General features: G+C 44.1%; 1 protein-coding gene across 1 annotated transcript in view; it reads left to right on the forward strand.

Moving 5' to 3' along the window:
• Window positions 1-21,959, forward strand: part of LOC146073029 (dual oxidase 1-like) — a 144,811-nt gene that overhangs the window by 23,069 nt on the left and 99,783 nt on the right. The window contains exons 9-10 of the mRNA XM_083180204.1: window positions 1,304-1,397; window positions 11,741-11,831. Of these exons, the coding sequence (XP_083036330.1) occupies window positions 1,304-1,397; window positions 11,741-11,831 (185 nt within the window). The remainder of the gene's footprint in view (window positions 1-1,303; window positions 1,398-11,740; window positions 11,832-21,959) is intronic.

A 21,959-nucleotide genomic window follows, 5' to 3' on the forward strand; every position in this document is an offset into this window, starting at 1 on the left:
CCCTCTGCTCCTCCAGGTTGCTGCCACTCTGCTGCCGCCTCACGGGACCACTGGCCCTCTGCCTCCTGCTGCCAGGCTCCCTCTCCTGGCTTGGGTGCTCCTGAAGGAAGGGAGCGCGACTCTCTGCCCCGTCACTGACCTCTCTTCCCCCGTGTGGCTGCTCCCGCTTCCCTTGGTGCTACCGCGAGGCTCCCTGACTCCTTCGCGTCCTGTCTCCTCTGCCAGCTATCACAGGCGCCCGGCTGTCACCCCCGGCGCGCCACTTCAACCTCCGGCTCCACCGCGTCAGGCTTCTTCTCCCCGGCTCTACTTGCTTCAAGTGCCGCCTCTGGTGCTTCGTGATCCCGCTCCACTATTCGGCCACCATCATTTCTCTCCTCCCCGGCGGTCACCTACTCCTTCCTCTCTCTCCCGCTCACACCGCGGCCAATCAGGGACGGGGGTCTCATGCTCCCTGAACATGTACAGGAGCTGGGTCCCCCGCTGAGGCTGTTAACCCCTGACTGCCCCAATCACAAGGGAGGGGTTTGGGCTCTCCTCTCTCAGTCCACATATATCACACCCACTGCTGCCGCTGCACAATAGCGCCCCCCCCAGCCCCCCCCCCCTAGTTACGGCCCTGCTTATGCTGTATCGGCTATGGGAAGATTGCTGCAACATGTTCGTTTGTGTTTACAGTATATACAGTATGCTATTTTTATTAACTGATTTGCCTAGGGGACCCAGACGTACACACAAGCCTAATGTCAATAGACTGTTGCTTTAAACTTTTCTTTTGCATCTGAATACACTCATTTTATTTAATGATTTAGAGTATTGATTTTTTTTATCCCTCCACCTGACCACTGGTCTGTGTGTACAGTCTACAGCATAGTAAAATTACAGTTGTCACGGTATACTGTTAGAGGACTTGGACACACACATACAGTACAGTAAGCCCAATGGAAGATAGCTGGTAAACGCCCACCTACCCCCTTTCCCCCTCCCCCCTCCACTGGGAGACTGCTATTTTCACAGAGAAGGAGGTATGTAAATGAAGGGCTGATACAGCACTTTTATCGCTTTGGCTGGGGCAAAGAGGACTTTGTTGTAAAATTTTACTACTGTATTTCATAGTCCTCCTTTGGGTTTGCATGCCTGTAGGGCATACATTCCGGGATGCACAACATTTTTTTTATTTTGGATCAAGTGTCCTTTAAAATTACCTTAATTATCTGTAGCAATCTTACCCATGATTCCCTTTGTTGACTTAACCCCCAAATATAAATGCATTTTTATCTACCTGCTAATTTCTTGTTCAAAGGATATAATCAACATGTGGACTCGAGTCTTACCAATGAATTTCAAGTTGTTCTACAATACATATCATCTTTAGTGCCATCAGGTATTTATGCCAGGTAATTAATTATATTTCTAAAATAATTATACTCAGGTTATATTTAAGGCCAATGTAGAATGGAATACAGCCTCACACTTCCACATAACAATAGGATCATAATCGTGAGGGTGATCATGCACTGAGCTGGCAAAGCGATTGGCCTTAAATTATAATTAATAAAATTATATAATATTTCTCACAAAACATGCAATTCTTCTACTTTTACATATACATAGGGAGATATTGGAGCTGATTGTGTAAGGAGTATATACAAGTGCGTGGCACTGGCCACACCCACATAGCACTCATTACACCCACATGGCACTGGCCACACCCATGTAGTGCTGGTCGCACTTCCTTTGCTTCTTATTATTGACCCTTGGTTGTTTTCATTCCCAGGCCCTTGTGTAATTTCTTTCTGATGCCTCTATTCCCCTCCTCACATCGTGTCAGTGCCCCTGTGAAATGGATCTATTTTTTTACAGTTTCTTATACAATGTATCTCCTGATATACTCTGTGCTGCTAGGGGACCTTGCTACTGCCACTATATAACTCTCAGTGTGTGGGTTTGTGCTGCCTCCATTCCCTCCTCACATCATGTCACTGTACCTGTCACACGCAGTCCTGTCCTCACTGACATACTGTATCATGCATCATACAGTACATCATATTATGGTGTAAATTGCTCCCGGCATTCCAGAGTTATGCTGTATTTTGAAATAATCTATGCTGATGCCTCACCCCTAGGGGTGCTAGGGGTGTCTTACCCCCACAATGTTTGTTCCTATATAGTAAGCAATATGTGTACCAAGTTAGGTGTAAATTGCTCCAGCCATTCCAGAGTTACGATGTTTGCTGGAATACTCTGTGCTACTGCTTCATTCCTAGGGGTGCGTTACCCCCAAAGTGTTTGTTCCCAGATTGTAAGTCAGATGTTTACCAAGTTTGTTGTAAATTTCACCAGCCATTCCAGAATTATGCTGTCTCCGGATATACTCTGTGCTACTGTCCCACCCCTCGGAGTGCTAGGGAGGTGTTACCCCCACAGTGTTTGTTCCCAGATTGTAAATCATATGTGTTTGATTGTATATATACATTCAGACATCCATTTTTTGGTACCTAAGGAGAAGCAACCTGCAATGTTTCAGCAATTCACAAATACAGTCTAGCAGGGAGAGCTGGCAACTTTTGGCCTGTGGCGTGGATAAACCTGGACAGGAGTGGTATAATTACAGTTAATCCCAATCCGATAATATCTTCTTAAACAAACCTTGTATAATTTATATGGGAGTTGCTACTCTGAAACCCATTAACAGAATAGTATTATGTTCTTATTGGGGCACTTCGTTTGGTACTTGTTTCCTAGCACGGCCACAATCGTGAGTAATCGTGTCCCTTACTTAAGGGACACGATTACCCACGATGGACCCGATTTCTTTTGAAATCAGGTCCATTTTGCCGGCTAGGATAAAATATCGGGGGCATCGCGTCGGTCGGGACCATTATCATTGGTCCCGACGCGACCGACGCGATGCCCCCGATATTTCCATAGACTTCAATGTTAAAAAATATTTTAACATTGAAATCTTGTCGGGAAAGGTAAAATATCGGGGGCATCGCGTCGGTCGGGACCATTAACATTGGTCCCGACGCGATGCGACGCGATGCCCCCGATTTTTGCATAGGATTCAATGTTAAAAAAATTTTTAACATTGAAATGGTGTAAAAATGTCAAAAAATGTGAAATGGGTCCATATGACCCATTTCACATTATAGATGTCCCCGTCGTCACCCCACGATAGACGCCAACCCGAAGCGTGGCCAGCGCAGCGAGCCCGCGAGGGGCGGCGGTACGCGTCCTCCGACCTTTTCATGCCCTACTATCCACTAGGGCGTGGAGTGAGAATAGAATAGTGTGGCGAGCGCAGCGAGCCACCGAGCCCGAAGCGTGGCGAGCGCAGCGAGCCCCGCGAGGGGACGCGGATACCTTCACAGTTATACGCGTCCCCTTGCGGGCTTCACAGGTGTCCGTGGCGACGCGGATACCTGTGAAGCCCGCGAAGGGACGCGTTTACCTGTGAAGGTATCCGCGTCCCCTCGCGGGGCTCGCTGCGCTCGCCACGCTTCGGGCTCGGTGGCTCGCTGCGCTCGCCACACTATTCTATTCTCACTCCACGCCCTAGTGGATAGTAGGGCATGAAAAGGTCGGAGGACGCGTACCGCCGCCCCTCGCGGGCTCGCTGCGCTCGCCACGCTTCGGGTATGCGTCTATCGTGGGCTGCTGTTTACGCGCTTCAATTTGGGGGGGTTGGGAATTTTTTTCATTGAATCCAATGTAAAATTGGGTCCCAGGGACCCAATTTACATTGGATTCAATGAAAAAAATCAGGTCAAAAATCGGTCGGTCGCGTCGATCGCATCGCATGCGACCAAATCGCATGCGATGCGATCGACCCGATTTTTTTCAGCACGACCACCCCGATCTTAATCGGTGTGGCCGTGCTAGGAAACAAGTACCCTTCGTTTCGGCAGCGATTTATAAAAGCATAACTTTTAGTCAGATAAATAAAATTACTAAAGATATTTTGGTACTTGTTTAGTTTCACGGCGGCAGCGCTTGTCGCTCTAGCTATGAATCTTGGCAGCTTGCCAAACTGCCTTACTTCTCTAAGCTACGTTATCAACGTAGCACCTGTTTGAATCCTGGCAGCTCGCCAGCTGCCTTACTTCTGTAATCTACATTATCAGCATCCTACGCTGACTCCACGGCAGCCCAGCGCTGCTATTCCTAAGCTACTGTCAAGCCTAGTGAGTGTCTCTCACAGGGGGCCAGATGTATCAAGCTTCAAAAAGTGATAAAATAGAGAGTGATAAACAGCCAGCCAATCTGCTCTCAACTGTCATGTCACAGACTGGGTTTGAAAAATAAAAGATAGGAGTTGATTGGCTGGTTGTTTATCACTCACCATTTTTATCACTTTCGAAGATTGATACATCTGGCCCACAGTGTTGGCGCCCGCATGATATCCTCTCTTCTGTGGAGAGGGGATCATGCTAGGCTGCCATGGAGTCAGCGTAGGACACTGATAACATAGATTACAGAAGAAAGGCAGCCGGCGAGCTGCCAGGATTCAAACAGGCGCTACGCTGATAACGAAGCTTAAGGCAGTCTGGCAAGCTGCCAAGATTCATAGCTAGAGCAGCACACGCTGCCGCCGTGAAACTAAACAAGTACCCTTATTTTTTATTCTTTAGTTAATATATGTAAACCAATGCACAGTATCAGAGTGAACATCAGAAATATTAATTGTTCCCATAGTGAAATACACATGTAGACCAATATATCCATTTCAGCTACAGTAGTAGAATATAACAGCTGTAACATGGAAAGGTCATAAGCTCAATAGCGTAGATCAGGGCTGGGCAACACCGGCCCTCCAGATGTTAATGAACTACACATCCCAGGATGCCTTGCATCAGTTTCAGCATGGCCACATAGCAAAACTAATGCAAAGCATCCTGGGATGTGTAGTTCATTAACATCTGGAGGGCCGGTGTTGCCCAGCCCTGGCGTAGATGTAGAGCATAGTGAGGCAGAATATAATAAATCTGTCACAAAATACCGGTTTACTGAGGAGAAATATTGTCCAAAACTTCTGTATCCCAAGTTAGAGTTAGCAGCTGTACTATAAACACTAGGGTTATAGCTAGCACTTAGTGCAGGGGTCGGGAACCAATGGCTCGCGAGCCAGGTGTGGCTCTTTTGATGATTGCATATGGCTCGCAGACTGCCTGATTTTTTATCCCCTTTCTATGAGGATACGCAGCTGACATCGGGGGAATGGATTGAGCCGTCAGCGCGGCGGGGGGGGGGGGGGGATGTGGGTGGAAGAGCTGATACGCCGCAGTGTGTACTGTAGGCTCTTCCAGCTACATCCCACACCCGCCGTGCTGACAGGCTGCCCGCCGCGCTGATAGGCTCCCCACCTCTGCTGACACGTGGGGAATCACTGCGCGCCACACGGGTGCTGGAGGCTTTTGGACACTGACGGTGAGTGTAACTTACAGCAGTAAGTTTGTGCTGGGGCATTCTGTGCACTTCTATTATACTGCTGGGGGCATTATGTGTGGTATACTGCTGGGGGCATTATGTGTGGTATACTGCTGGGGGCATTATGTGTGGTATACTGCTGGGGGCATCATGTGTGGTATACTGCTGGGGGCATTATGTGTGGTATATTGCTGGGGGCATTCTGTGCACTTCTATTATACTGCTGGGGGCATTATGTGTGTGTTATACTGCTGGGGGCATTATCTGTGGTATACTGCTGGGGGCATTATGTGTGTGTTATACTGCTGGGGGCATTATGTGTGGTATACTGCTGGGGGCATTATGTGTGGTATACTGCTGGGGGCATTATGTGGGGTATACTGCTGGAGGCATTATGTGTGTTATACTGCTGGGGGCATTATCTGTGTTCCTGCTGGGGGCATTATGTGTGGTATACTGCTGGGGGCATTATGTGTGGTATACTGCTGGGGGCATTATGTGGGGTATACTGCTGGAGGCATTATGTGTGTTATACTGCTGGGGGCATTATGTGTGGTATACTGCTGGGGGCATTATGTGTGGTATACTGCTGGGGGCATCATGTGTGGTATACTGCTGGGGGCATTATGTGTGGTATACTGCTGGGGGCATTCTGTGCACTTCTATTATACTGCTGGGGGCATTATGTGTGTGTTATACTGCTGGGGGCATTATGTGTGGTATACTGCTGGGGGCATTATGTGGGGTATACTGCTGGGGGCATTATGTGTGTTATACTGCTCGCATTAATGGTGAGTATTATAACAACATTATTTAAAAGAATAAATTCAGAGGCGTTTTATACTGACATTTAGTTGAATTCACTTTTAAAATATATTATATGGCTCTCACTGAAATAAATTTCCAAATATTTTGCTTTCATGGCTCTCTTAGTCAAAAAGGTTCCTGACCCCTGACTTAGTGGATCCCATAGAAAAATCTTAAAAGTCCCCCCATACACTGGTACTGACGGTAACAAAAAATCCACATTTTCCCCCACATGAAAAAGTCCCTCAGCAGCCAACTTTGATGCAGTGCAAATAATGTCTTACTGCTGCTCATCCTATCAGCACCACACAGTCCAACTCCAGTCATTAGATACCTTGGGCTAGAAGGAACAGTGGGGCCGATTCAGACCCATTTGCAGCCTGAGCGATTATTGAACAAACGTGCATGTGCAGGGGTCCTTTCGATGAAAGCCAGCAATGGCGTTTCATCATTGGCTGTTGGAAGAGAGGACTTCTGACCATAGGTGCCGATTTATGTTTTTGCTGGTGGGTGCTCAAGCCAAAAACATAGGGGAGTGGCTTCATGGTGAAGGGGCGTGGCCACAAAATAATACCAATTTATATTACGCAGCACAGTTGGCTCTTTGCTCAAATATTTAGATCTTTGCTAACGTGAATTACTATGAGGTAGATAGATAGATAGATAGATAGATAGATAGTGAAAATGCAATGTAACCCTCATAATGCAATAGGTAGCAAAGCAGCATTTATAGCATAAATGATGCAGACGAGGCAGAGGCAATGAGGTAGAGTCATGAGAATGGGATGAGGTAGCATGCATGAGACCCCATGTATAATGGAGGAAGGAGGGGGGAGGCATTATACATTGCATACAGTGATCATCTCATATGTAAAATAGTCACCTTGAAATCTTATCGCCGATCCCCGGGTTGCGGATGTCTTATCGTCCTGAGATGGAAGAAGTTGCTCGGCTGCCGCCCAGCATGATCTCCCCATTCAAGGTGCTGGGTCTGTGGGCAAGGGCTCCCTGCAGAGAGGGGGCTGCAGGTGCAGGGATGATCGCTAGGGCTCCAGGCAGAGCGCACACAGCAGCAAGGACGCAGGCTGCAGGATGCCTTTTAGTAGGGGCTGGGGTGGCTGTCATAGATGTGGCCACCGCTCAGCACTCTCGCCCAGCCCAACTCACGCACCTCCCGCCGCCGCTGCTAGCCCCTCCGCGGCCATTTGAAATATGGCTCCAGTTCATGAGCCAATCGGAGCACACGTCCCTGCAGCCAATCACAGTGGCTGCAGGAACACGAGTTCTGATTGGCTGGCGGCCGGAGCTACATTTCAATCAGTCGCTGACTAGGCTTGGGGAAGCTTGTGCTGCAGCACAGTGCGCTGAGCGCTCTGTATAACAATGAGCACCGGGGGCAAGGGCGTAACTACCATAGGTGCAAGGGGTGCAGCTGCTATGGGGCCCAGAGCTGAAGGGGGCCCTTCTTCACTGTCTAAGTAATATGTTTTACATACATGTATCACCATCAGTTGCTAAATAGGGGGCCCTTACAAACTTTTGCTATGGGGCCTACGAATATCTAGTTACGCCACTGACCGGGGGGAAGGGTGGCCAGCGGGTGCTCATGCATTTCCACAGGTGCTCCAGCCCTGGAGCATCCACAGAATTGGCGTATATGCTTCTGACATCAGCGTAGGCCCCAATCAGCCAGGATTCTCAGACAAAGCTCACACATCAAGGGGGGGGGGGGGGTTAATGATTCAACGGTGGCTGAATACAAGTGGATTTGCCAGTTTTTCACAGCTGCGATGCCATTCACAGCTGTGCAGAGGGTTGGGTTTTCACTCTGGTGGTGCTTTCACAGACTGCATCATTGCACATCCTGGAAAAGGGTGTGGAGACAGCAGAAACAGAGTGTGCAGCCAATGTACTGGAAGGGCCCAGTGGCCTCATGGAATTGATCATCTGCTCAGCATTCCATGTGTCAGTCGTGTTCCTTCTCTGGCCATCCAGGTCACTCGGGATTGGGCTGTTAGGTTACTCAAGAAATAACATGCAAATTAGAGCACTATTGGAAGCAGAACCCTCCTTGTGTGATAGACTGCTGCTACTGTAGGAACTAACCCTCCAAAACATTCAAAAGGCAAAACAAAAACAAAGAAGCACTGTTTACCTTGCAGGAAAATATATATTTTATTCATACATACCATTACAAAAAAAATATTGCAAAGACAGTGTAAAGGGGCCCATACACAGTGCGAGGGTGCCGCACTCATGCGGGCATCCCATCGCACAGCACATAAAGTCTGTGCAGCCCGTGCTTTTTGAACTAGCTTCAGAACACATTGCGTTGTATGCAAATCACATGCAAATTGCATGCAATGCTATCTGGTTCAAAATAAAGGGAAATATTGTACCGTGTATGGGCACCTTCACTCTGAAAATTACACTAATTACACTTCTAGTATATTTTAAAACATGCTTGATAGATATTTTTTTATAACTTTTTTTGTTGTAAAATTTCACATTATTTTAATATCACATAAATGTAATACAGGGCAATTGGAAGAAAATTTGTGACATTTTCATCCAAGCCCTCATATTCACATTCTAGATCGCATTTCCATACTGTGCGTAGACACACAGGCTGTGTGAAAAAAACAACAACAATACAAGCACCCAGCCACTGGTGATTCGTAATCTTGTGAGGGCAGCCGGTCATCGGATCCTGTTCTCCTCCTGTAATCTCCGGTGCAGTAAAGTGGTGCTAAAAACTCAATTTTCAGCAGCAGCGGTCAAAGCAGAGCACAGTATGTGATGACTTGCTGCCCTCCTAGATCACAAATACTGGCCTGCAGGTAAGAATAATCAAATGGGGAGTGTTGCTGGGGAAACCTAGTGGGGCATGTGCATAAATAAACTCAGATTTGCAGAGATAGAGCTTTCTTGTGAGTGCTGTAGCTGCATGCAATAATTGATACATCAGTGCAGTGTACTTAAATACTGCAGTACAGATTAGAGAATAGGTATCACATTGCATCACATTACATCCACATATAAGGTGTGAATTGTGATAAATATGCCTTATAGGGCGTATACACAGTTCGATCTTGTCTATTTTTCTATTCTTCTTATATAAGCAAAATCGAATCGAAACCAAACGGAACTGCTTTCAATTTTAATTTGATCCCAATGAGCAACCCCGCGCCATCTAAACCGCATAGAAAAATAAACTGTTTAGGCAAGACTATATACTGCAGATGTGTACTATATAGACTACATGGAATGTGTACACGGCACTGCGTGATTCAAATCCTATTCCATCAGGATCAAATCAGGATCGAATAGAAAATACATTGCACCTTGTGTACACCTCTTTACTGTTCAACCATAATGACTGCCTTTAGTATAAGTCATTAGTAAAGCAACTTAATCAGAAACTTTGTGCGTTATCCGAATGACTCACAAACAATGTCGAGGTCAACAGCCGATAGGTCAACGCTAAAAGGTCGACACACATTTTGTTGACATTGACAAAAGGTCTATATGCACTTGGTTGACATTGACATGTCGACACAAGCAATAGGTCGTTGTGGCAATGGTCAACAAATGAAAAGATTGACATGAGTTTTTCAAGATTTTTTCCATTTTTGGACTTTTTCATGCTTCAGTGTCGATTTTGTGTATGTTGACCTTTTGTCATCGTCAAAATAGTGCATTTCGAACTTGTGTCCATGTCGACCTTGGTTCTGGCTGACTTCAAGTCTACATTTCACCTGTTTTTAATCAGCCATAGAAACGATGTAATTCATGAGTGTCCTGGCTTAAAGGGATGGCATGGTAAGCCTAACTATTCATATAGTAGATCACATGGAATCAAAGTCCCTTATTTGTATAGGAAAATGTGATAATCATATAACAGTGGTAGATAATAACAGTTGTAGAGTCTTTGTTGACGGACAAAATGGGAATTTCCCTGATCAAACAATTTGTAAACTTGATCGGTAACTGTTCATTTGAAATCCCATATGTATCAGTAATATAGTATCTTTAGAATTGGTGCCTTAATGAAAATAAATCTACCCTAGCTTTTGACTAATTCCGTAAATTTTAAATAGTCTGGCAATATTTCACCAACCAGTATTCAATCATGGGCGCTTCCATCAATTTTTTAGTCCATTTTTGCCGATTCCATTTCCCTTTTTGGGACAAATCAAATGGGAGAAATCAGGTGCAAAAACAGACAAAAAACGTCCACGAATTCACCAAAATCACGTCTATTTGCTGCAAAATCGACAATCCACACGGTTTTGGTTGATGCTGGATTTTTCACCTGGGTGTAAAGTCAGCATTGGGATTAAATAGAGCAAGTCAAATCCCCTCCAAAGAAAAAAAAACGGGCAAGAAATTGTACATTTTTCACCTGGCAAAAATATCATCCTGGATTGAATACCCCCCTATGGCTCTCCAGCATAACCCCCCCCCCTGCAGCTGTACAGCCTGATACTCACCTTTGTGACTTCCTTCAGTACCAAACCCCTCTTCATCTCCACAGAACCAAACCCTCTGCATTTGACCAGCATAACATCCTCTGCATCTTTCCAGTGCGATCTTCCTTTATCTCTGAAGTGTCATCCTCCTTGTGTCTCTTCAACATTCCCTAGCACCTCTTCAGTTCCACCCCACTTGTCTCTACAGCCCAATCCACCCTTTGGATATGTAGTATAATAAAAAATGTACCAACCCAAGGGCAAATTCAACCCTATCTCCTAGCACAACACAGTCCATCTATGCAAACATAGAACAGAGATGATATTTTGCCTCTCTGAAGAACGCCCACCAGTATATTGTTCCTGATTTGCACAAAATTCTGCTACAACTTTTCTCTTTTATGGGGGTCATTCTGGTTGACTTGCGGGGCAACTAAAAGCCACCCACCACTCACACAAATGCCCACCCGCCACTCGCTCACCAACTTTACCCGCAAGCATGCAAATGGGTGTTTAGCATAAACATCCATTTGTAACCTTGTGTGCAGGGCCAAAATCATTCGATGGTCACTGACCATTGAATGATTTCTACAGACCACGCAAATATAAGTCAGTGGAGACTGACTTATATATGTGGCCATTTGGCCGAAGACAGTGCGAGCGTCTTACGTCAAGTGACCTCAGCCACCTACCCTCGGCATCACATCTGAATTACCATGGGAACGCCCAGCATTTTCATGGGGATGCCATAAAACGCTGGGCGTTTACATTGGTGCAACCCATGCCCGCCACCCCACAGCCCCCGCACTGCTCTGTGTGACCGGGTCAACAAATAATCAATTCCCCGCCTCCATTCACCCAAAGAGCCTGCACATGCGCGTAAATGTTTATACGCACACACACAAACATTGCTCACCTGTGCGAACGAACAGGGCAGCAAACGTGTATGTGTATGTCATATGAAATGAGATCAGTATTTTCAGTCTTACTAATCAGAATATTTTCATGTCATCCTTTTAATTTCCTTCTAGAAACAAAATGTGCCATTTTCAAAATGTTACTGACTCATTTGGTGGCTCATGGCCAGCCTACCGCTTGTGTGACAACTACTGGAGACGACAGGTAAGATGTAATGTTTACTTTTAGGTATGATTAATATGAATCTTGTTCTGTCTTGCAAGAATCAATGACAAGCTTGATTTTTGTTGAGACTTTACAGCTTTCATTACACAGCTGAAATATTATGGGAGGGTAGATAATGAGGAATAACTGTTGCATCATAGAGTGTAATGGTGTGTACACACTTGTACAATGTGCATGAGATTTTGACTATATAGTCAAAATTGCATCGGGACAATGTGCACTCCCGAATCGCAGGAAGAAAGTCTTGGCTGCATAGACTATATAGTGCAGATATGCACTATATAGTCAAAATTGTATGCAGATCGCATGCTGCCATGCGATGCGATCCTGATGCGATCTGATCGCATCGGGATCGCATCGCAAGCCAAATAGATAGTGTGTACACACCATAACACTTTATTATAGCTGTTGAGCAGCACCGTGCTTTTCCTAAGCATGAAAGACACAAATTACACTTGTGCTGGGCTTGCAACATTGTTAACCATTTTAATATTTTAATATTTTGAAATATCCACAAAATTGTTGATTTTTTTGTATTAGTAAACTATTTAAGTAATATAAATAAACACGATTCTATAATTTCCAAAATAAATATGTTGAGTTGTTAATAAAATGATACTTAATGAAGTGTAAATAGCTAATGTTTATGCAATTTACCAAAAAAAAAAAAAACTATTATTTTGAGGACATATTTTGTAAATTATTTTATTCAGTTTAAAAAAAAAAAAAGTGTTCATTTTTTTTTTGTTTTCAGATTGTATTATGTCTTCATGGGCCCAAGGTACTTAAGTCAGAGGGGGACCTCTTGTCAGCTCTGCTCACCTGGCTTTGCCTGCTATGTGCCCCCCCCCCCATTCCCCCACATCCATAAGGCAGTTGTAGTGTAGGTCCTAACGGCACTCCTGCACTTAGAGAGGAAAATAGATAATTCCCAGGTACCCTCTCTGCGGGACTGAGGCGGCAGTGAGGAAGTTGCATCTTATTATTATTATATGGCACCACAAGGATTTTATAGTGACTAATAATACATAAATGAGCAAAAACAATAGAACAAACAAATAACAAAATACATGATACAACCCCCCCCCCCCCCAAAAAAAAAAAACAACAACTAAGAAATAAGACCACCAAGTTTGAGGCAATTATATAAAAATTAAGGAGGGTAATCAATCCCGGGTCACGACTGTCGATCAGTCCCGACAGCTGTGACCCTGGCCCGTTTTCATTTTTCTCTAATGCATATCGCCAGGTGGGATTCAATGTCCCGCCTGCCGATCTGCGAAAATGGGGCGTGTCCGCGTAAACGGCCGTGGATTGTCGAGATTCGGCCGTGATCGCGACATTTCTGTATATTTACATATGTATTTCCCATAATTAATGTATATATATATAATTGGTCCAACCTTGTGGCCTTACTTCTTTTAATTTGCAAATAACAAAATACAGTACAATCCCACTTAAGACAAGTACATGGTAAATAAACACAGTGGCATTAGGGGACAGGACACTGAAGCACATGAGGAGAGAGGGCCCTGCTTGTTAGAGCTTACATTCTTAAGGGGAGAGGCAGACAGGAGTTCAAGACCCTTAAGAAAAATTAGTTTCCACAAGAAAGCTATGAAGGGATGACGAGAAGAAGCAATAAAAACTGATTGAGCGGTGACAGATAGAAAGAGAAATTCAGACAGTAGGAAAGGTTTGGCATGTGGAGAAGCTTAACCGGGATACATAGTAAGCAATAATGGGGCAGATGTATTAAGCACAGAGAAGAGATAAACTGGAGATAATGTGACGATAAAGTAAAAGGAGATAAAGCACAAGCCAATCAACTCTCAACTGTCATATTCAAACACAGTTCATTGGCTGGTGTTTTATCTATTTTCACTTTATCTCTTCTCTAGGCTTAATACATCTGCCTCAATTGGAATAATGCAAAGCACTTCAGCTACTTTAGTGGCCCAACAACAATAAAATAAGAGGGGCAGGACAGAGATGGGTAGAATGGTAGTACTTCACTAGATTGGGATATCTACAGGATGTCACTTTCAGAGTGACAGCGTTATAGAATCTGCATACTGACATCAGGGATCCTACCCACCTAAAGTCAGAATTACTTTTTTTGCAGGTGTTTAAGAGATTTAGGGACTGATTCAGACCTCATCTAAAAATGTGAAGATGACTGTGAGTGGTTAGCAGCTGCCTAGACAGACTGAAAACCCATCCGGTGTAAATCTGCAAGTGGATTGCGAAAATTTTGCAATCTCCTATCCTGTCACACATCTATGTGCAATTCACTCACTGCTGAATGATTTAGCCAGTCTGTTAAAATGTGAGAAAGTCTTTGCGACAGGGACATGCTGATCGAGGCCAGTGCTGATGTCACAGACCCTCCCTTAAAACACTGTCGGCATGCATGCGTTTTTTTCCACCCCCAAATGCCAACCTCCTGTCCGTCAAATTGCGAAGGATTGCGATTAGATATTTCACAATTTCTTTTTACTCAGTCATGCATGCTGCTGTCCGCATACATGCTAAGTCTTTCTAGAATTGGATGGATTGTGTGTATGCCCAACAGCAATCAGGTCTGAATTAGTCTTGGAAATCAAAACTTTGTGCATGGTCAAGAGATGATGCATTTAAACAAGTCTAAGGAGGTTTGCATTGCACAGTTGTGAGTACTTACCTAATTATGGGGGTGATTCAACAATGCTTGGTAAGCAGCTGACATTCGCTGCGCGCCGCTGAATCCTCTTGGTACTATGCAAAGGGATGTGTTCGCTAACAATTCCCTTGCATGCATTCGCTAGCAGGAGAAATCATTCAATGGTCGCCAACCATCAAATGGTTTCTCCTGCCTTTGCAATTGAAAATCTGTCTCAACTGACTTTTATTTAGGAGCACTAGACTGAAGACGGGTTGATGTCCTATGACGTCAGCCACCCATCCCCAGCAGGCATTGGCCCGCCTGCGTTCCCATGGGAATGCCGAGTGTTTTGATGGGGAGGCCCATAAAACACGGAGCATTTGCATAGGCGAGCCCCGGTTGCGTCGCAGTCCGTCCCTGTCCCTCCCCGTAACGAACGGCCTGGTGAGTGTGTTCCAAATGGTGTTAAATTAGACCTTATTCCCGTCCTCTTCTCCAGTAGATTCCGTGGAGAATGTATTGTTTACATTCTCGGCTCTTCCGCCAAACTTCTGGATTGGCCTGCCCCGGCTCCTGATTGGCTGGGGGTGGGACTAGGAATGTAGGCAATGTATACATTCTCTGTTGATTTCGGTCTGCTTGTACTCATGTCAGTTTTTTTTATCTGTCCTGGATGTAGTTCCACAACATTCCACAATAGTTTTTTCTATTCTTATAGTTCCACAACATTCCACAATAGTTTTTTTCTACTATTTTACACTTAAATCAACAGCCTGCTGCCCACTTACCTGGGGCATCGGGGACAGCTCTGGGCTTTAGCCCATGCTGGGGTAGTTCTCGAGGGTTCTCCCCCAGGGTTCCAGCCCAGGCTGAACAGTTCGGGGGGTTAATGCTTTGGCCACGGGAACTAGTGTAAATAGTTTCCCCTGGCTCTGGCATTATCCTGCTGACTGTTTGGGCCTGGTGCCAGTTCTAAAAATCATCCTTCTGACTGTTTGGGCCCGATGCCAGTTCTAAAAACGCCGTTCTTTAAAATTATTTATTTATTCTTTTTTTACACTTAACAGCATTGCACAGATCACACTGATAGCACCTGAGACACCGCCCTACCGAATACCCGCCCTCCCCCACCACCAATTCCCTTGGATACTCTGCAGGGGGAAATGTAAAAAAAATATATTCCCTCGCATGCCTCTATTGCAGGAGAAGTCATTCAATGGTTGCCGACCATCAAATGCTTTCTCCTGCTGCTTTCGCAACAAAAGTCAGTGAAAACTGACTTTTATTTGCGTGCGGGTGGCTGAAGACAGGGCAGGCAGCTGACGTACAGTGACATCAGCCGTCTGCCCCAGACAGGCATCGGTTTGCCCATATACCATGGGGACGCTCATAAAATGCTAGGCATTCCCATGGGTGAGCCCTATTCCCTACTCCTGCCGCTATCTGCCCTCGGCCTGCCCTGATGTTTGCGAACAGCTCAGCGACTATGCAAGTCTCAAAACCCATTCTGAAAGGGGGGCTGCACATGTACATAATACATCATGCACATGCACAGTCCTTGAAACATCGGGACAGGCTGAACTTGCATTATTGCTACAGAACCAAAATCATCCTATATTACCTAGGGGATTGAATGTATCACTTGCATATAGGCCAAGATGGCCAAGATGGTGATTTAAATGGTAAACATCATACTGTATATCATTATTCTTAATGAAGATAATTGAACTCCATATATTAAATTAACTATACAGTATACATACTGACTGAGAGCGCAATAAAGAATACCAATCACAATTATACATTTATACAAAAATACGTTTATTCAATCTATATAAGAGAGACACAATAGTGCACTGGCATCCAACACAAGCATTATTTTATCAAATAATTTCTTGACTATTTCACTTCCTTTCCTCTCATAGTTTTGCTGTTTGTATGAGCCTTTTAGAATAACTAATAAAAGTTCAGTTGTACATCTACTGTTTGGTGCACCACACTACAAATCTCTCTCATGCTACATTCACTCATTTATTTATGTGGTTGCACACCCCAGTTTATAACTATACTTCTTTGTATTGAGTTCATACAGTATAAGAAAAGATGAATAGGGGGTCTCTTTCTCATGATCTGTGCTATAGACAGTATCCTGTGCAATTGACATTCCCCACAACTTGCCACAGGCTATGTGGATGCTGAAGACAAGCGTTAGATTATTTTATAAGTCCCTTCGATATATATTCAGTCACCGCTGCTGGCCTTTTGACATTCGAGTGGGAGAACACAAGAACTAACACCAAGCAGTTTTGATGTAAACAGTATTCTAACTTTATTAAAGCTCTTTTGTCTTCTTATACATAAAACAACATACTTGCAACACACAAAGGTTGATGTATGGTGTGCAATTATCAGCAGCTGGCAAAGGGTGGTCAATCCCCTAAATAATGTAGAAGTAGAAGTAGATAGGTCAGAGCTGGCTGTATGACAAAGATCAGATGGTTCCCAATGACAAAATTATATTTATTAACTATAATCATATATAATATGAAAAGCAATAAAAATTACTGATAAAAATGTAAACGCAATTTATAAAAATCAGAGAAAATTGTTGCTAGTGTCACATCTGTGACTTCAGTTGTGATATATATGTATAATAAAAGTTACATACTGATAAAACTGGGTATAGATTGTGGACATACAATATTACTATTTGGGTGATCCACTGATGATTAGAAGTATTTTAGAAATAATGGTTTAGTACCTTTAATTTTTGCAGATGGGTCAGAGTGTTCCCAATCAGTTGGCTCTGTGCTGGCAAGAGCTCAAGGTCATCGACCATCGAAGGATTTCTTCAGCGCTCACAGATCAGAGACACCTCTATGCAGGGCCAGATTAACAATGGGCATGATGGAGCTACAGCTCCAGGCCCACTCTTCAAATAGGCCCATTTTGTAGCTGAGGGCCAGGGATTTCCAAGGAGCCCAGCCCCGCGCTGCTAGCCCCCCGTGAACCAGAGATACTGCCAGGCAAACCTGGAACATTTTCCCCATAGGATAACATGGGATCCAATAATTCTGACCTCCACCCGGTTCCAAGGGCTGCCAGTTCCCCCTCTGGCATCAAAAAAGCTCGAGGTTGATCTCAGTTAAACCCAAATCGCTGGGCCTTCAATCTGATACCTGGTCCATATGGGTTCATTGGTTGTAGAGATATTGCTGGTAAACCAATTTTTTTTTTTCATTTCTGAAATGTCATTTCATGGCTGTTAATGTTGTTTGAGGACAGATTTCTCTGGAACCAAATGGCCAGTTTCACGGGACCAAAATCACTCGAAGCCTACATGTAAATAGGTCATTTGGTTCCGAAGATATACTGTAGCTGGTTGTTTAAAGAGGGCGGGGGTTGTTTTCTCTCCCCCTCACACCAGAAAATGCAGAGACTAGGCTGGTGTAAAAGGGGCCAGTCTGGGAATGTCCCTGCATGATCCTGGGACCATATTCCTGGGTAAGTCCCTGCATTTTGTGGTATGAAAGGGGTATTATTTCAAATAGCCGGGACATGCAGTGCTCTAAATACAGCACGGCAGCCCCCTGCTCTCTGCCCGGCTGTCAATGGCTGTCATTTCTGCCCGGCGGCAGCTGTCCCCCAGTTACTGTGAGCATGTATTCCCCCTTGGCAATGAGCATGTAATCCCACATGGCAATGAGCATGGAACCCCTGGAAATGAGCATGGAACCCCTGGCAATGAACATGGAACCCCTGGCAATGAATTAAGCAACACTTATGTAGCATCATTTTAATAGGCATTATGGTGTTTGGCATTATACGTAATGGAGATTATGGTGTGAGGCTTAACATGTAATGGGCATTATGGTATAAATCTTTAATACGTGCCTTTGGTGCGCAATTCCCCTGTGTATGAAGCATATTGTGCATTATTGCTCAATACTATGGCCCTCCAGCTATTGTGAAACTACAAGTCCCATCATGCATTGCCACAGTTTTGCTATTATGGAATGCTAAAACTATGTCAAGGCATGCTGGGACGTGTAGTTTCACAACAGCTGGAGGGCCACTGTTTGGACATGCCTGGTATAGTGTGTATTTTGGCTCAATCCATGTGGAAAATGTGAATTTTGCCTTAATCTGTGTGGCATAACGTGAATTTGACTCAATCTGTCTGCCACAGTGTGAATTTTGGATCAATCAGTGTGAATTTTGGCTCATTCCATGTGGCATAATGTGTAAGAGGCAAGTACAGTATAAAGGGGGTTACTTTTGTAACCCTCTTATACGGAATGCCACCTCACCCCGCAAGTATCTAAGGACATCGGCATCCTGCGGGAGCACCTTTGGAGGGCACTCTCCATATATCTCCCTGCATTTTTCATATGCCAGCCCTCTGCCTTTTCCAGGCATATATAATTAGTTGAAAGTATTTACACATATACAGACACATTTATGAGCAGACCACCCAACCAGAACACTGGTCACGCTACATTATTAGGTGCTGGCCACAACCCCTATTATTGCGCATAATAGGCCCTTGATCATTTTCAGTTCCAGGCCCGTTTAGACCTTAATCTGGCTCTGCCTCTATGGTGTCTCAGACCTGCAAGCGCCCTCTGCCGGGAAGAAGATGGGCAGCTGACGTTAGCTGCCTGCCCTTGCACCCATGTCATCAGGGAATTACCATGGGAAAGCCCATGAAAGGCTGGGTGTTCCAATAGGCAAATTCCCCACCCCACGCCCCTGCCCAGACTTCTGTGTGTGAGTGCTGTGGGCACTCACATACAGTGGCTGCACATGCGCATAAAAACATATGCTGAAGACAAGCGTTATATTCTTTTATTAGTCCATTTGATATTTTCAGTCACCGCTGCTGGACTTTTGAGTCATGAACACAATAAGCCCCATTGTTATCTAAGACATTATAGTGTTATAGTGCTATTATGTGTTTTTCACTTTAAATTTATGGTTTTGTGGTTTATCTATTCTTCCTTCAATACTTAAACAAAGTAATACTTAAGTTCAGAGACATTACAAAAATAGACCGCAAACATATACACAAACACATACAGTACACTCAATCATTCATAGGCTGGTCCACAAGGTTGTAAAAATCTTTAAAATAATCACTATAAGGAAGTATTGTATACATTTTTCACCATCCAGTCAAGAATTAGATAATAATACTTATACTTTAACAGAAAATAATTATAGAAAATATAGTTATGTGTCTTAACAGCATGCAATGCTAGAACTTCCATCTCAAATCTCTCTTTAAGCCCACCAATATTTATGTATCAGATGATATCATTAAGACTCATTAGAAGATCTATTGAACAATAACCTTAACATAACACTTAACGTTATTGCCAGAAAAAAAGAAGCCCACCATTAGTAGAGTTGCACAAGATATAAATATGACTAATTATTGGTTAAGTGGTACGGGTGAAACTAAAGATTAACTGACTGTTACAGCCCATTGGGCAGATCGGGTGTATTTCCTTCAGTATCAGCGGCAGTATCTACTGCACAATACCAGCTCAAGTATTGTATCACTGGCTTCACTAATGAGCATTCTTTTGCAAATCTATTGAAAAAAACACTGGGATGTGACAATAAAATGTTTTCTCCACTTTGACTCTCCCTAGGATTTCTCACTTCCGATAATGCCAGTAACATTGTTTGAGTATTAGGAGAGAGTGAATTTGAACACATTCCATGTTTTGAACACACAAAAAACCGGATGGTTCAGAGTTTCCAAAAAAAAAATATATGAGAGGTGCATGCAGGGGATGGTGTTTGTATCCTAAAAACATTTCTAGACATTTTTGGAATTCAGCAACTATGTGTTAAAGATTATACTGCAATTGCCATGCCACCAACTGAAGCAATAGGCAGTAACCAGGTGGAATTTTATCCTCTATATGCTATATAGTCTGCAGATGGGACTAACAGCACAGGGCAAGCGGTCTATCTCACCGGGTCCCTCCCCGCAACATGCCTACAAAAATTGGCGGACTCATCACTAAAGTGCAAGTGAAGCACTCGTACATGACTGGCAGCCCCTGGTTGCGCAGCCTAGCTGTGAAGCCAGACACAGGCTGGCCTTGTTTAAAGTCAAAGCAACTGCATGTGTTGTTACTCAGCCACCGTGGCCCTCACCTGGAGTAGCTTGGACATACCTGCATTTTCTGGACCACTCCCACAGAACTATTCAGGCCCACCCCCGAACAGGCAAGGTCGACAGTCAAAAAGGGGGTTTTCACTTTTTGGTCCTGAATGTTGACACAGCTGACATAGACACTGCTGCACTCGCCATGCTTTGGGCACCGTGCCTGGCTACGTTCGGCACACTATTTATTCTCCCTCCATGCCTAATGGATGGTATGGCATGAAATACCGCCTGTTGGCACTTGTCGGCTAAAAGAATGTGAAAAACCCCATGTCGACCCTTTGTCTGACGACCTTGCCCATGTTGACCTAATGCTTGTGTCACCCTAATGACCCTGTCGACCTAAGCCCATGTCCACCTTCTGAGGTGTCAACCTTGGCTAATGTTGACCTTCAGTGGTTGACCCAATGCATGTCAACCTTAGTGATAATGACCGTATAGCCAGTAAGCCAGCCTCCTAATGTTCATCAGTGCAGGATGGCCTGATTGGTGTTTGCAGCCCTGCAGTGCAATGATTTTGTTTTCACAATTTCAAATAATTTTATGAGGTCAACAATTATTTTAGTTATTTAAAGAATGGTTCAGCATTGTCTCTTCCTTTTAAGAATAGTGAAAGTGGCTGGTGTGGGTAGAGACATTCTCATGAACTTTTATCGATGCACTATCGAGAGTGTTCTTATATTTGGAATCATTTCATGGTTTGGGAATTGTACTTCACGGGAGAAAGGGGGGGGGGGGTAGAACATCTTGTCAGGACTACAAGCAAAATTGTAGGGGTACTGTTACTTAGTGCGTGTCAACTGTGTGAGAACATAGTACTAAAGAAAGCCCACAGTATTATGCAAGACCCTAGTCACCTACATTGGGGGCTCTTTGTTAAATTACCATCTAATAAAAGGTTGAGAAAACTAATGTCTCACACTAATGGATTGCATGACTTTTTTTTCCCCATCAGCAATTCATATTTTGAACTATAATTAATGTCTTGGCTCATAGCAGAATAGATTTTTTTAGCAATATGGTGTTGTATCTGTATTTCATTTAACTTGTTTAATGAAAATAAAGCTCTTTGATTTAAATATATATTTTTTTGGCTTCCTTGCTACATTATTTGGCAGTTTTATTGCTCTGTATAGTCCAGTGATTGTCAGTATATCATTGCACATTTACTATAGTTTGCCATTTATCTATCATGTATTACTGTTATTTTTTATTTACCCTTTAATTACGGTGTTGTAGAAAGTTTGTGGTGGCATAAACATACAGGCAGATAACAATAATA

Source organism: Crinia signifera, chromosome 4, assembly GCF_055691185.1.
Source record: "Crinia signifera chromosome 4, ASM5569118v1, whole genome shotgun sequence".
Lineage (NCBI taxonomy): Eukaryota > Metazoa > Chordata > Amphibia > Anura > Myobatrachidae > Crinia > Crinia signifera.